The 17,462-nt window shown below is 33.9% G+C and overlaps 1 protein-coding gene and 1 long non-coding RNA gene across 6 annotated transcripts; one reads left to right on the top strand and one right to left on the bottom strand.

Annotated features, from left to right (window-relative positions):
• Positions 1-5,934: 5,934 nt before the first annotated feature.
• Positions 5,935-7,621, top strand: LOC145005740 (uncharacterized). Of its 4 annotated transcripts, XR_013662667.1 has the most exons (5): positions 5,935-6,623; positions 6,712-6,885; positions 6,973-7,073; positions 7,164-7,198; positions 7,451-7,621. It is a non-coding gene; the product is annotated as an uncharacterized LOC145005740 (long non-coding RNA). The 4 variants fall into 4 exon arrangements; XR_013662666.1 differs by having other exon boundaries at positions 6,719-6,885; positions 6,973-7,198; XR_013662664.1 differs by having other exon boundaries at positions 6,973-7,198.
• A 5,132-nt stretch (positions 7,622-12,753) lies between these two features.
• LOC145005271 (heparan-alpha-glucosaminide N-acetyltransferase-like protein (DUF1624)) lies at positions 12,754-16,569 on the bottom strand. 2 transcript variants are annotated; one of them, XM_078964343.1, is made up of 13 exons: positions 16,316-16,567; positions 15,746-15,883; positions 15,592-15,673; positions 15,409-15,485; positions 15,200-15,315; positions 14,900-15,017; positions 14,694-14,810; positions 14,460-14,551; positions 14,149-14,215; positions 13,824-13,905; positions 13,628-13,719; positions 13,371-13,514; positions 12,754-13,079 (listed from the first exon to the last, which is right to left on the bottom strand). In XM_078964343.1, exons 1-13 carry the CDS (start codon positions 16,469-16,471, stop codon positions 12,933-12,935), a joined length of 1,428 nt encoding a protein of 475 aa, XP_078820469.1. In that variant the 5' UTR covers positions 16,472-16,567; the 3' UTR covers positions 12,754-12,932. The 2 variants fall into 2 exon arrangements, with proteins under 2 accessions (XP_078820469.1, XP_078820470.1); XM_078964344.1 differs by lacking the exon at positions 12,754-13,079 and having other exon boundaries at positions 13,375-13,528; positions 16,316-16,569.
• Between the last annotated feature and the right edge of the window lie 893 nt (positions 16,570-17,462).

The raw sequence follows: 17,462 nt of genomic DNA, 5'->3' as shown, positions 1-17,462 counted from the left end.
TAGAAGAACATACCATTTCAGGATCCAAGAATCGGTTCTTGACACTTGACAACCTTGAAGTTTGCAGTTTAACTTTTGATTTTTGAACAACCAAGAATTGATTAGAGCCAGGAAGAAGAAGAATCGAGAATCAACCAATCAAAAATCGATCAATATTCAATCGAGATTTTTGATTGGTAATGGTTTCTACAGTTCTGTCAAGAATGATAAGGGAATGCATGTTATGTATTGTTTGTTAGATCCATTTGGGGAATGCATGTTTTCATAACATTTGTTTCTTTGCTTGTTGCTTTCGCCTTGCATCGGTACAAGTAGCATGATTGATGGCTTAGAGATGATGGAGACTTTAGGTAATTATGTTCTAGATGTTTCTTAGTGATGATACCATTTTTGGACATGTTTTTAAGTTTTCATTTACTAATGGTTTTTGCAAACTTAAACATTGATAATTTTTGTTTTTGATGTTTTACTAGCGTTAGTGATTTTTTGAAATAATCATAAATTAAGACTTTCGTTAACGTATTCTGTTTGAAAGTGTTTGAAATAAATAAATTAATTAATTAAAAGAAAAAAATCACGATGCTACAAAAAGTATCAAACTACTTAATAAATAACTGAATTACAAAGCTCTAAACAGAGGTTATTACGGTTGTATGATTTTTTCTCAGCAATATTTATAATTTTGCTCAACTTTAAACTGATGGGTTTTGAGCATAACTACAAATCATATGTGTTCATGCAACCCTAAAATAAAGATCTAGGTTTTCACTAGTTGAACATGCAAACTTGAATATCAAAGAGAAACCCTAAGAACCTAGTATATAATTCGAAATCTATACAAAATAGGGTTTAGATGTGTACCTTACTTGTTATGTAGTAATAACAAGAAAACCTTGTAGATCTTTAGCTCTTGAAAGAAAGTGCCTCAAATGTGACACATCTAATGGATTACAAACACTCTTTGCAAGAGGATGAGAGCAGAGACAAGGGAATGCTCTTAGAAATTCGGCTCTACTAGGGTTCTTCTAAGGTGGCCAAAAATCCCAAGGCTAAGCCTCCTTATATACTGCAGGTTGCTTAGTCCTAAAGTTTGGGTTTGCAGGTGACAAATATCTATATATATTTATGAATATATATATATATATATATATATATATATATATATATATATATATACACTATAATTTCACTGGTGCAGATTGACTCCTTAGACACTTTGGCTTTACTTGGTGACAAATATCGATTCACTTCTTCTGTTGAATAGATTAGTATGATAACAACTTCATTTATACAATAATTAAACACATGCGTGTAGCTTTTGGACAATTATGTCGTTTTGATATACCACATGGGAAGAAAAAGCTCACTAATGGACCATTTATAGTTATTCTCATTAGAGTGTCGGTATAGAAGCATTTTATAGAATGTGTACATTGACTGCTTTTAAATCACGGTTGGAAAAGAAGATTTTACACCACTAACATTCAGGAATTTAAAACTATACATGTCATCACATGATAATATGAATGACGATTTTAATTGTTAATAGTACATATAGTGTACAACTTGCTATTGAACGATTTCGCAATTAAGACTTATACATTTATGTATGGAAATCATTGGCAACAAATGTTTCAAGCATAAAACCATCCAAATTAATGCATCTGTTAGATATTTATAGACTGTTAAATATCTGTGTGCATCTCAAACTTATACTTTTAGGGATATTTTAGTCATTTCCCCAAGTTCATCTTATGCGTTTATTCTTCACGCTTCACCTATGCTTTTCCCCCATATATTTCATAACTTCTTTATGAATTCCATGATTTAACTTTCAAATATGAATTGCAGATTATCATTTGATACACGCCTATGGGGTCGACTTTTACGAAGACAAAAGATTCAGAATGAATGTTAATCAAAATAATCTTAGCAGTTGAGATCCGGTTACGATTTTATAAAGAAATGTTAGTATCCTCCATAGTGTGGTGCATAGTAACACGAACTAACATTAGCAACATACTTTACAAACGAACACCCTTTAACCCCGCAGCGCGGGGGAATCTTTTCTAGTTATATATGTAATCAAAGTTTCAATAAGAAACATATACAATCATAGCTTTAGGCCTAGTCGGTAGTTAGGGCCCAGTTCAGTCAACAAGTGTTAAATAACTCTTTAATATATAATCAATCGTGAACATGATCACTAAACTAATTTTTTAGGGATAATGACTTAAAAAGGTAATAAAGTTTCAAAAATGTACAAAAAATACCATTATTTTATTTTTAGTACTCAAAATACCATTAAAGTAAATTTTTTATACACAAAATACCAATGAAGTACACATGTGTTCAAATAATACCTTGTGGGTAACCTACAATAGCCGGTAAAATGGTATTTTGTGTACAAAAAAAAACAATGGTCTTTTTTGTACATTTTTGAAACTTCATTATCTTTTTAAGTCATTTTTCCTTCTTTGAATGTAATGGAAATTTAGCTACTTTTTATAAAGAACCCTCCACTTCACTTTGGCCACTACTGTTGTTCATCGCCACCTTCCACCACCATGGCAAAACCCTTTTTCTTATTCTTCCTCCTAATCATCTGCCTACTTTCATCAACGCCGGAATCTCACTGGCCACCTCCGTTTCTCGGCAAATCCCCACGGCTTCTTAAAACCCAAAAATTTTTGTTCAGCCGAAGTACACTTATGAGACACGATACTTTGATCAGAATTTTGATAATTTCAGTTTTAATGATCTTCCCAAGTTCCAACAACGTTATCTTATCAACTCCGATCACTGGGTGGGCCCAAGCCCTAGTCATTTGGGTCCAATCTTCCTTTATTGCGGCAACAAAGGCGACATCGAATGGTTCGCTGCCAACACCGACTTTGTTTGGGAACTCGCCCCTCGTTTTGGTGCCATGGTCATCTTCCCCGAAGTAAAAGCCCTAATCACTCTACTCTGCATTAATTTGTTCACTTGCAGACCTTTAATAATACAATTTTATCAAAAACTGTGTGATTTGATCTAGCATCGATATTATGGTGAATTGATGCTATATGGAAGCCAGAAAGAGGCATACAAGAATGCTTCTACTTCAATCTATCTAACAGCCGAACAAGCACTTGCTGATTACGCTCTTTTCATCACCGATTTGAAGAAAAATTTATCAGCCGAAGCATCACCTGTAATCTTGTTCGGCTGATCATACGGTGGAAGTAAGATCTTTTCCAACAATTTCAACAAAAATTAAACAAGCACTTGCTGATTACGCTCATCTCATCCCATTTACCTGAAGTACCTGGTTACCACAATGTTTTAGTTGAACACATGTGTATTTTGTTGGTATTCTGTGTACAAATAGTAACATTAATGGTATTTTTTGTACTAAAAAAACAACAATGGTATTTTTTGAACATTTGGAAACCGGATAACCTACAATAACTGGTAAAATGGTATTTTGTGTACAAAAAAAACAACAATGATCTTTTTTGTACACTTTTGAAACTTCGTTACGTTTTTAAGTCATTATCCCAATTTTTTACTAGACTTGAACGAATTTTTCTAGTACATTTTATTATTTTATTATGTATATACCAAAGATAGTGAAGATAAATCTAAATGGTATTGTCTTTGACTAAGGACAGTCGATGGTGACAAGTGTCAAACTACAAGCTTATCAAAAAGAGTGTATGTATGTGAATTTTTGCTTTTGCGAGCCCAAAAACAGATCAACTCTCTCTACACTCTACAGTTGCTGAAAACCCCCACGAATCATACATCATTGAAAATGGAGGAACAAAACTCAAGAATCTGCGTGGATTTGAGTTCATCATCGAGCACATACATTAGCCCAAGTTCGAGCATGATTTCTCCAAAATCGAATGATCCACTTGAAAATCTGCTAAACCTTAATGATTTTGAAATACAAATAATTTTAGATTATATCAGTCACGAAACTCATACCATCGAAACACATCCAAACAACGAGGTAAAGGAGTTGGCTGGAATTCCAATCATTTTCAACGAAACCACCCAACCTGAGTCTTCTCCATCATCCGCCGTTACTTATAGCAGCAGGGATTTCTCACCCGGTGGCGGAATGATTTCCGACAACAAAGCTCCGGCAAAGGTAAACGAGGGTTTGTCTGATGTCATCCATAATCAACGACAACCATCAATGGTGGGGTACAGAGGAGTAAGACGACGGTCATGGGGGAAATTCGCGGCTGAGATGCGGAATCCAAAGACAGGCGTGAGGATGTGTTTAGGGACTTACAAGACGGCTGAGGAAGCTGCCATGGCGTATGATCGAGAAGCATTTAAGCTCCGTGGACGTCGCGCAGTAGTTAACTTCCCGGGTTTGATCGTCTTGCAGAACAAAAGTCCCTAAAATTCACCATAAAAAAAAAAAAAAAAAAAAAAAAAAAAAAAAGTAAGATCTTAATCTAGGTTTAGGGAAGCAACACGAGGAGCCTAATTGCAATGTATTCATTCATGTTGTTGAAACTTGTTATTGAGTTCAAACCCAAATTATCCTTGTTGTTTATATTATATTGATTGTAAAATTTATAGTTAATTTAGATAAAATTGATTCGGATCAAGTCTCTCTTCTGTAGTGTATACGTTGCCTTCCTCTTTTTTTGTGCAGGTATCAATTACAGTCACCGGCAGCTCTCTGATGCCTCACCGGAGAAGACGATACCAGCAGAAGAAACAACGCCGACTACATTTTCCGGGCGTAAGTTTCCCTCCATCTCTACATTCTCCTAAGTGCAAACCGCAGCACCGAAACACCCTCCGACCTTTCCCCATCACTACTGTCACGTCCACGATCATAGTGTCCTTTGTCACCTCCTTGTCCAGTTGTCCTTACAGCACTGTTACGTCCTTTTTCATCTGTAGCTTCTCAGCCTTCAATTATTGCCATATACAGTATTATTTTTCTATCAGTTATTAAAAGCATATCATTTTTGCTGTTGTACAACAGTTTTATGCGTGAATTCTATAGGTTTAATTTTTCTATCAGTTATCAGTTATTAAAAAAGCACATCATTGTGTTTATTTGGCTATTCATATTTTAATTCTTCTTCCTACGCGATATACCCAAGTACGACAAAACCTTTTTTTTCCCTGCTTATACAGTTTCCTATTTATTATTAATTTGTTCTATTAGTATTTAATAACTGTTTAAATTTTTTTATAGGTTCATAAATCTATAATGTACGTGTGCTAGTTTTGCTTTATTTTAGGGGTAATTCTAAATGTACGAATTCACTTCCAAATACACAAATGAATTGAATGAATTGATTGAATGATATATGACAGTTACCAAATTTGATCATTCTATATATATATATATATATATATATATATATATATATATATATATATATATATATATATATATATATATATATGGGTAAAGTGAATATACCTAACAACCTTATATAAGCTTAGGTATCTAACCATATCATACTCTGTAAATTTGTATCATATTTGCATTGTAATCACCCAAAGTTCTTAAATTTCAACCTCATAACTTGATTGCTTCCAAAATCTTTGGACTTTCACCATTATCTTCCTTCAAATAACATCTTTCTATCGGAGACCCCCTGGTGGGCTTTATATACTACCGTTACAAATCAAATGGTGTAGGAGGAATATAATGGTGAATGTATGAAAATCTTGGAAGTAAATCAAATTAATGGTTGAAGTTTAAGAACCTTAGACGATTGTAATGGAAATATAATGCAAAACAATGTAGTATAATGTGGTTAGGTACCTAAGCTTATATAAGATTGTTAGGTATATTCACTTTACCCTATATATATATATATATATATATATATATATATATATATATATATATATATATATATATTAAAGGGGAGCACTTCTTAGGAATAGTGCCTAACCATGGTACTGTTCCTGGGGATACCATAGGGTTACGAGGTTTCCTTCCCGATTCTTCCGCTTACATTATCTTCCTCAGCTATCTACCCTTTTCGTCCCTATCCTTTTCTGCTTCATCGGCTGCGAATCAACTGACCGCCGTTATCTTACTTCCACATCTTCTCTACTCCGATCGGTGACTTCCAACGAAACATCATCGTCTCAGTTTGCTCCATATCTTCTCTACTCCGATCGGTGGCTTCCAACGAAACATCGTCGTCTCAGGTTTTGCTCCATCTAACTTTCAACGACTCCTACCACTTATCTGCATCTTCTACTCCCACCCACCGACTCATCGATCTTCAACATCAGACTGGTCACAGTTAAGACCCAAAAACCTCTAACCACTACCACCCTATACGCCGCTGCTCACAATTAGATACTCCCACCCACCGACTCATCGATCTTCAACATCAGATTGGTCACAATTAAGACCCAAAAACCTCTGACCACTACCACCCTATACGTCGCTGCTCACAATCAGACTGGTTTTGCTCCATCTAACTTTCACCACCTCTCTCTTCTCCCTGCTTCGCACCCTCCGTCGCGTTATCTTCCCTCCCGCTCCAATGTCTTTACTGACGCTCACCCCCGCCACTTCGCCACCGTCTCCATCGAGCCAACTCGGAGACTGCTCCACAGTTATCAACGTTGGCTTCCAGGTATGTTCACTCTACTCTACTTTATCTCCTCAGCCATTTCTCATCTCTCGCCTCCCATCTATTTATGTTCTTTGTAACACTATGTTAGAACCCAGATTCCTCCAAACCATTCTCTTATCAATTTCCCTTTCTGGATTCCGATAAACCGAAGAGGTAGACGCCTATTACTCATCTTCACACTCACCGCTTCCAACTCCTACACAGCACCGATGTCTTCACGCATTCGAGCCCTAGATAGGACCAACGTCTACAATCGGTTCATGTAATGAACTTCAACCCTATTTTCGTTTCTTTCTATGCCATTACCTTCATATTCAGTTTTAATTTCATTTTATTTTTAGATGATCAGATGAATTTTCCGTCCATCTATTGCACAATTGGTTAGATTTTGTCTATCGCCTTTGACTTCCCATCGATCCGCAACCAGCGATTTAGGGATTATTGCTCCAGGTACGTAACTGATTTGAACTATCTTTGCCACGCTCTACATCTCTACCAAGTAAATTTCTAACTCTTCTGACAATTCTGCATTTGCTTAAGGAGTGATTGCTACTGGTATTGGTCTTCTTCTTCAGGTTTGTGGTCTTTATGTCAATTCATTCAAAATTGGTTTCTATCTATTTGAATTGTACCTGTTATAGGAGGAGTTATCATATTCCCACCAAAATCAAACTAACAAAAACACGAATTTTCATCAAATTTAATCACGTCAATGTGGTATTTGACATCTATAGCTTGAAGATATGGCAAGAAAAAGACCTGTTTGTAGATACTTGAAGGTGTTTGCTATAAATAATATATATATGTAAGGAGGCGGTCTTTTGTAGGAGGTGGATCCCACTGTGGAGGCCGAAGAAATCGATATTTTAGATGGAATGGAAGGAGGGTTTCCTATATGATATAGCAAATTCAGTTCTTGGAATTGATGAGGCTATGAGTTTTGCTGAGATGCTAAAGTGAGTATTGCTTTAATACCTTAATATTTATAAATTCAGAAAGATGATTTCAAGTTATTCACTTTTTTGCAATTTCAATTTATTCAGAAAGATGATTTCAAGTTATTCACTTTTTTGCAATTTCAATTTTATTGTATTGATTTACTTGCAAATCGTGGTCTCTGTTTTATTTTTATTTTAAATTTCTAATTTACAAATTATTGAAGTTGGATTTCTATTTTTTGGAAAAAAATAAACTCACCAACAAAGTATATATTCCTTTTGATGATATAATCCTAAAGCAAAATCAATGGTTTGATTATAAATATGAAAATTTTATAAACATATTTCGTTTAATCTACATTTGTAAATCACCCAGAGAAATCTAAACTCACACCACGATTTTCAAGTTAATTAATACAACAGAATTAAAAATCACAAAGAAGAGAATAAAATTATTTCATGAAAAAGAATAAAATGAAATGGGTTGCACAATGACATCTTCAATTTGATACAGGTAAAGTTAAACCAATAGATGTCCTCGCAATTCTACCCTCTGCCCATTTGATAAATATTTTTCACTACTTCTAGTTTCATTGAAGCTATTATTTTCATCTACTTCATTTGTCTTCATTGGATGAATATCATCTCTCTAAACATAACAAAGAGAAAAACATATATAATAATAATAATAATAATAATAATAATAATAATAATAATAATAAGAAAGGTTAAGTACAAATATTACCTCATAATATGTGTCACCCATCCATTCTTTCTAACTTGTCATTTAATAAAATCTATATTTTTAACAAATATCATATGTTTGCTTTTAAGGAAAGTTACTTTCAGCAAATCGCTTTCAGTGTACCATATAAGAAATACCAATCCTCTATATATAGAAAGAAATTGTAACCAAATTTTCATTTTTATCCCTTCTATTTTTGTTAATGTTTCATAGTTTATATTTCTTATTTAACAAATTAATTTTTTTCTATTAATATTTAATAATATTCATTATTACTCTTTTTGTAAATGTATTCATGAGATCATTTTAATTAAACAACTTTTATGAATAAGTAATATGTTTCTATTTGTTAGTTTTCAAAATTAATAAAGTTTTAAGGGTTTAAGATTTAAATTGATAAAATCTAGGGTCTTTTCTAAAACTACAATGTAAACCAAAGGTATAAAATTGTAATATTATATTTTATCGATAAAATGATTATTTTATCGCACACATATTAATACATTTTATGGGCACACATATTAATACATTTTATCGGCACACATATCAATACATTTTATCGGCACACATATCAATCGTAAGAATCTGAAACCAAATTTTCATTTTTATCCCTTCTATTTTTGTTAATGTTTCATATTTATATTTCTTATTTAACAAATTAATTTTTTTTATTAATATTTAAAAATATTTATCAATATTCATTATTACTCTTCTTGTAAATGTATTCATAAGATCATTTTATTATACAACTTTTATGATTAATATGTTTCTATTTGTTAGTTTTCAAAATTAATAAAGTTTCAAAGGTTTAAGATATAAATGAAAAAAAAATCTAGGATCTGTTCTAAAACTACAATGTAAACTAGATGTATATAATTGTAATATTACTTATCAATAGAATTGATTGGCACTAATTGACATGCATTTTAAAACCATAATTGAAATGATATATGTCAGTTGTCATTTTAATATATTAAATTGAAAAGATGATTAATTTACTTAATTTTACTTAAATAATGTTTTTAGCAATGGGTTAGAAAAGTTATAAATTGGTTTATCGTTAATAATATAAATTTTAAAAATAACAAAATATATTATTAACGTTTTGATGAAAAATATATTTATTGAAAATGATTAGAATACATACCTTAACATTTTAATTGATATTATTTTGAATATATATATTTAAGATTTTTTAGTATTTATTTTTATATGTGTATTTCATATAAAGTTGTTGAAATTAAAAAGAATAAAAAGTAGGAAGGTTTATTTTGTAACTTACATCTAATTGAAAGGGAAGAAAATGAAAAATATAAAAACAATTAAAAATACGAAATCAACATGATGGGATTGATTCTCTAATGATTGTTTATTGCTTATACATGAATAAATTCGTGTTAATAGGAGCACCCTTATTTTAGTTCTTAGTTTGCTTTCTTTTTGGGGTCACAATTTTGACTTTATTTGTTATGGCCTTGATACGTTGAGGTTATGTCCGTCAACTTCTAGGACTAGGGTCTCTAGCAAGGTGCAGGGTATCAAGAGTTCCTAGGGAGAAGCAATGCCAGTGGTAGCAATGTAGAGGCTACTAGGTTGAGAGTTGGTACTCAGAATATAGGTTCCTTAATGTGAAGTTGTTGGATATGACGGGGTATTAAGGAAAAAGGAAAATGGATATAGCGTGTATTTAGAAGAATAAGTGGATGGGTGCAAAGGATAGAGAGTATAAAAAATGGTAAAATGCACCATTTAAGTGGCCCATAACAATCCGCCCCAAAGCCCATGTGGGAGACAGAGGTCAGTCGCGAAACACTAGCAATATTTTAGATGTGTCAAGATTTGAATTTGAACCCTCTTGTGTATAGTTTCACACCTCACCGAGTAGGATCCCATCGTAGGGCGAAAGCTAGAGAGTGTAATGGATAATGTTATGGTGCTCAGGTCTACGACATGCGAGAATGGGATGGTTATTTTGTTGTCCCCAATGCTTATAGACAATGTGGTGGAAGTTAGAAGATGCAAGATATGATCATGGGGATCAAGGTAGTGGTTGGAGGGGAGATGATGAACGATGTGGGTGCTTACGCCCCCATAGTGGTTTGAGTGAGTTGGAAAAGAGGAATTTATGGGATGTGTTAGATGACCAACGCTTTGTCTTAGGGGTTGACTTCAATGGACATATAGGAAGAAAGATTGATGGGTATGCATTGGTTCATGGACTATGGTTTTCGTACTAGGAATGAGGAAGGTCGGTCGTTTCTTGAGTTTTCAATGGCATGTGATTTAGTGGTCTCAAACTCTTTCTTCAGAAAGAGGGATGGTCATTGATTACCTTTCAGCATGATGTGTGTAGGGGGTGGGTGACACCCAAATCGACTACCCATTGTTGCAAAGGTGAGATCTTAGGGTTTGCAAAGATTGCAAGGTAATATCTGGTGATATCTGTGCATCACAACATAGATTGTTAGTTGTGGATCAACTCGTAGGAAGGAGGGTTAGAGGAAGAGCACCTAGGATTTCTTTTTTTTTTTTGGAAAAATTTGGGTGTGACTTTAAGAAATAGTATGGTCGTAAAGGTAGAAGCTAGCACTGACCAAGCGAGCAGTACATATCGATTATGGAATACTATGACCAATACCATCAAAAGATGTAGCTAAAGACACTTTAAGGATGTCGAGAGGGACGATTAGTAATCATATATAAGCGTAGTGGTGGAGCAAGGAGGTCCAAGCAAAGGTTAGGTTAAAACATGCTTGCTATAAGGAGTTTTCAGAGTCTATCGAGGATGAAGATGTAGGGAAAAATATAGGTACAAGGAGGCCAATCATGAGGCAAAGAAAGTGGTGGCTATAGCTAAGGTCATGGCTTACGAGGAGATGTATAGGAGATTGAACATCAAAGAAGGGAAGCAGGGAATCTACAAGCTGTCTAAAGCCAAAGAAAGAAGACAAATGAACTTAGGGAATGATAGGTATATTAAGGACAACGGCCAAGTTTTAGTAATTTGATGAAGATATACGAGTAACTGGGCTGGCTATTTTCATTCTATATATAATGATAATGTCCTTGTCGTGGTGGATATGAATGAATATGGTGTTTTAGGAAGGTTTCATACCAATAGAGAGGGTTCCTACTTGAGGATTAGTAGTGAGGAAGTGAATGGGGTTTTGAGGAAGATAGAGAGGGACAAAGTCGTTGGTCTGGATCAAATTCCTATTAACACATGGTTGTGCCTTTGTAGGGGGGGGGGGGGGGGGGGGCTCACAATGTTATTCAACTTTCTCTTAGAGACCACAAGGATGTTGAGGTATGAAGAGTCGATATAGTGGTCCTAATATATAAGAACATTGGTGATGCACAAAGCTATAGTAACTATAAAGGTATTAAGTTTTTTTGAAAAAGAGTAAATGTATTAAGTTACTTAATCATACGATGAAACCATGGAGAGAGTACTAGAGGCTAGGTTTTGTAACATCACAACTATTATAGAAAATCAATTTGACTTCATGCTTTGGAGGTCAACGACACCTCAGATGTCTTATGGAGAAATATAGAAAAAGAAATGGGGATCTCCATATGGTTTTCATCGAATTAGAGAATGCATACGATAGTGTTCCTCAAGAAGCAATTTGGAGAATCTTGGAATTTAGGAGTATCCTTAGGAGATATGTCATCGATTTTCACGACATTATTGTCGGTCTACGACGTATGTGCGGACCCCATTTAAAGATAAAGTCTTTCAGTTGAGGTCGGGCTACACCAAGGTCAGCTCTCGGGCCATATATCTCCACCTTGATCTTAGACAAGTTTTCCCGTGAGATCCATGTGGAAATGCCTTAGTGTATGTTCCCGTGTCCGATGGCATTGTGTTGGTACGCAAGTCTAGGATTGAGTTGAACGCTCGATTGGACACTAGAAGGTTGACTTTAAAAAGAAATTGATACAAATCAACACGCTTAAAACAAAGTATCTTTTTTAAACATAATATCTTTTGTGTGGTTTCAATGCGGAGTCGAATGATGAAGGAGTAGACATAAGTATACGTGAGCAAATCCTTACATCGAAGGATAACTTCAAATATCTAGGGTCTATGATCCATAAGAGAGGGGGTGTGGAGCTAGACATTATCCCCTACCCTCATTATAATGAGATTCACAGGATCTTTTGATGTTGAGGTAAATTTTGTTATAAAAATCGGTATTGAAATCTTACTTTTCTATTCTTTGTGTTTTTGTTGGTTGTGATCGGTCATTACGATCATCATTTTTTCTAAGTCTATAACAAAAGCTACACACCCATTCTATCATGTCAATATAACAAAAGCTACCGAAATGATTTCCATACACACTTTTGTCACCTCTGAAGATGTAAAAATTCAATAACATGAAATAAATAAATTATACATCATATATATAATACAGGGAAATAAGTCCATTTATACATGATACATCATAACCACATTTTTTAAACATTACACAAAGCCAACAATGTGTTTAGAGACTAACCCATATTCATATTCACAAACCTTGCACTAATCTTCATGGATCAGTAGAAAGCCTTTACATTAAATTAAATGCTTACACCACATAAACATGAACATGAACATGAACATAAACTAACCTTAAACTAAAGTTTCCAGTAAATTCCCAGCCAATGTAAAATGCCTGAAACAATCGCCCAAAACAGAATCTCTGCAAATATAACATAAAGTAGGATTCCCACTCTTCTTGAATTCCATACTCCTATGAATATGTGTTTTTGAATCCAGTATACCTGCACCCATTCAACTACTTAATTAGAACCAATTCATCTGTTGAAGCTCTCAGTAGTGTTTAGTATGATGGAATCAGGCAAAGAATGGAACGCCTCATTCCATTCCATTGGAGTAGACTTAAACCTATACATTACAGATATTCCTAAAACTCATTAACTTTCCTACAAGCCAAAACCAAACATGATCATGGAATGTAATCACTCATTCCATTCCATTCCTTCAACATTTCATAGACCTAGTTCCATGGATATGTTTGGTTCATTTAAAAAAAAAAAAAGATGAAAGCTCACCAGTGTGTTATGGGGATCATCATAGTACCAGCCATTAATGAATCCTGCAAAGATTCCTTCAGCTGCCATAACATAAACAAACATTGCATTCTTTCCAATCCATTCCAATGGCAGGAATAAATATCTTAATTTCAAGATATCAACCTGCAATTCAAAATCTTTTACAATGTTGTAACATGTCTAAATCTATAAAAAACCAAATCAATGAAAGTTAGATTTTGCTATTTTTGTAGCACAAATTAAAGAACTACAATTACCGTTATGTAGAAGAATGAGAAGACCAATGCTGCAGCCCCTGAAGTTACACAAACATAGCTAAAAGTATACAGCTGTTTATTTAATGGAATAGCTGCATAAAAGAAGATAAATATAGAGTGAGATTTTATAAAGCAAAAGGTGAATATAATCAATATAAACTACATCAAGTATAAAGTTCAATGTATTGATACACACCATCTGTGAAATGAAGAATGATTCCCAAAACAACAAGGGTAACACCCATTATAATCCAATGTCTTAGCCTAGATGAATGATCCTGAAATTTTGTAATATTTAATTAATTATTCACCAAATTGTACCTTATGTTAAAAGAACATAACATAATAGGTTGTACTGTGTTTGACGTGCATTGGACTGGGAATGGAAGTCAGGAACTTGGAATAAAAATTGCAACTTTTCGCTCTTGGTGTCTTATTTGTGCAAAAGACATGAATACCCTTCTTGTTCTTATCATTAAAAAAATAGCCATAGAAAGTTTTTTTGGAAGAAAAGAACCAACCTTCATTTGTATGAGTACATGCCCAAAGTGCACTCCAATAATTGTAGAGAGAATAGCAGAAATAGAGCTGTTACATACAGTTCAATCATTTATGTATTTATCCATGATGTAACGCAAGGGCAATATGGGAAAATGAATCCAAATTATTATACAAGGACACTCTTGATCTTTCTTCAATGGGATGAAAAAAAATGCTATTTTTATCTCATTCAAAAAGGTGATACAAGGAGTATCTTGATCTCTTGACTATGAAAAAGACATGAATGCCCTTATCATCAGAATAGCCCTAAAAGATGCAAGTGAAAACAGACCTTAAAATTCCTTCAGGTTCAAAAGGTGCCCAACACCATGATGGAGCATCCTTCTTGAAAGGACCCTCATAAGGGGATTTCTCAGTGCAAGCCTTTCATTGCAACAAAACAACAGGAACATTTTTTATTTTTTTTAAAAAAAAAAATCAGAAAAGGTGAAATGAGCATGAAGAGATATATCAAGAACATATTTTCAAACATGATTTATGAAAATAGAAAAAAGAAAAAGAAAACCTTAGATCTCTTCCAAGCAGGATGCAGATACATATGATTAATTCCAAGCACTTGTCTATCAACATAACCCACAGCATTACATGGAGGATCAAGTTTTCCTCTCACATCACAAGCTACCTGAGATTTACATTTTACATATATGCAAAAGACGTAAATGCCCTCACCATGCATACATCCAAAAGAGTAAGTGATACATTATTACATACAGTTAAAATCTTTCCATAATCAGCACTTTCTGTATTTTGGACTTTGAACTCCCAACTCGGGACATAAGTTCCATAAAGAACTGCCATGTAAACAATCAGAACACAACCTCCTAGCACCCTGCAAATATGTGCCCAAAACTACGTCGTTTTGAGTCACTTTATAGTTACAAGAAAAGCCATCTATGCCCAAAAATACTCAAAAGTATGAAATTTTTACTCAAAACTATGTCGTTTTGACTGGTTCCACACACAAATACACACACACACACATATTGATAGGAGAGGGGGGAAAACAAATACCAATGCAAAAAGTACAACTTGTATATAGATAAACGACCAGGTGGCAGTTCCTTAGGTTGTGCACCTTGAGTTGCAATTTCCAACAATCCAACAATGAAATATGCAAGTGCAATTCTCTAAAGAAAGAAAGAAATCCATAAATCAATCTAATTGAAGCAACTGAATTGTGATATGTCATGGAAAAAAAAAAATTGAAATCATTTTTTAACCTGTAGAATACCACACCACCTAATAAGTTTCATATCAACACCATATGATAGTTTGTCAGGAGCATGTGAGAAACCACCTATGAGTTTCAAAAAGAATAAGAAAACTTCATTTGTTTAATCGAAAAGTAAAGAATTTAATAATAAGAATAAAAAGACTCCATGTATATGAAATCAAGAAATGACCTTGTAATAAAAGACCCCAAAAGATGAGCTTTAGAGTCCTGAGTATCACCTTTTTAGTGGCATTGCATCTATCTGGTATTCTCTACAAGGAGATAAAGTATATTTACATACATACATACATACACATAGATGTAAAGAGATATTATGAGGAAACCTTGAGAGCAAGTGCAATGGCTATGCCCACAATGAATAAAAAGAATGGCATCACAAAATCAGCAAGGTTGCAACCATTCCAAGGAGCATGACCAATCATAGGCCATTCTCCTCCAGCATCATCAACTAAAATCATCAGCTGCAATTCCATATAATATGAAACATTTTATAGATAAGATATAGTAAAACAACTAATAAATATATAGTCAGGAATCAATGAGATAAAGGTATCACTTAACTCAAATTCATACACCCCCTTAGATGAAAAAAAAATGTCAAAACACTAGATCTTTTGTTGAAACAAAAATGTTGGGAGTTTTGTGAAACCTGCTAATTTGCCAACCGAAAAAGGTGCCCTACTCTTGTTGAAAAAGGATTGGGGATTTAGGTTTAAACGATAAAAAATAAAAAAAATGTAAGTTTGTTATGTAATTAGCCTATAAAATATGAAATATTCCAGCATAAATCGCATGGGTAGAAACTAATAAATAAATAAAGAAATCATATCGGAATATATCAGCAATCTCACACATAAGCGTAGGTGTAGGAATAGCTAGGAAGAAGTATATACCGCCACCGTAAGGCCTCTGAAGACATCGACGGAAGCAACACGCTTCTTCTTCGTCTTCCCTTTGTTGTTGTTGTCATGTGGATTCTCCGACGAAGGAGCCGGTGTCTCTGCCACTTCCAGACGGTGGTCGCTGTCGTTATGTTTGATGTCAGCCATTTTTAATGGTACAGTGAAGTGCGAAACGATGGCGAAGCAGAAGCTTACACTTCCCGCCGATATAATATTCCCTTCACTGGATGGAGTGATTGTATATTTGTATTGGTCTATTTTATTTTTGATAAAAACAAATATCTTCCAATGATTTTATTCGCTTTTAATATTTTAATATTTTAATGTTTAATGATTGGTAAAATAACAATTTTATACGGAAACTTTGGGTCAGAAAACATGAGACATCTTATCTTTTATCTTGCAATTTATTTAGTTTAACAAAATAAAGATAATCTATTACTATTTTTAATAAAGACAAGATAGTTATCTATTACAAAATAAGAAAATTCTGCAACTTTGGTATTGTTATGATTTTTTTTTTCTTTTCGAACTTAGTGAGGGCTTCCCAGATTCCATGGGATTTTAACAAAATTAGAAACTCAATTTCATTTTGTCATCTTTTTTTCTAAAAAATAATTTCTTTAACAAGGTTTTTGGGCTAATTTTGACGTATAGGTTAATGTTTCGTGAACATGTAGTTATGCTTTATATCTTGAAATCAATGGAGACAATCAGACAAAGCCCCATATAATATAATCACTAGTAGTGTGCCCGCGCAATGTGGCGGCGGCAATTTGTTTTATTCCGACGATTAGTTTCCGAACGAAAGTTAGTAGCACTTTGGCGGTCATCAAATTTTTTCCTTTCGCTTTGTTTCATTCTGACGATTCGTTTCATTCCGGCGATCAATTGTCTCTAGACGGACAACAAATAGTAATTTTCGTCTATTACTCTTTATGTGGCAGTGGCGCCAAATAGTTTTTATGTGTCAGTTAGTTATATTTTGTTATTCGATAGTTCGCTTCAGCCATATGACGAATTGTTTATTCAATGATTAGTTTTCTTTTGGTATGTTGTTGTTTCGTGATAAAAAGAAAAGTATGTTGTTAATTTGCAATGTGACATCGTGCTGCCAAGGCGGTGAATTGTTTATTTT

Source organism: Lactuca saligna, chromosome 7 (genome assembly GCF_052625555.1).
Source record: "Lactuca saligna cultivar CGN05327 chromosome 7, ASM5262555v1, whole genome shotgun sequence".
NCBI lineage: Eukaryota > Viridiplantae > Streptophyta > Magnoliopsida > Asterales > Asteraceae > Lactuca > Lactuca saligna.
The sequence above is the reverse complement of the archived record's forward strand: the minus strand, read 5'-3'. Positions and strand labels throughout refer to the sequence as shown.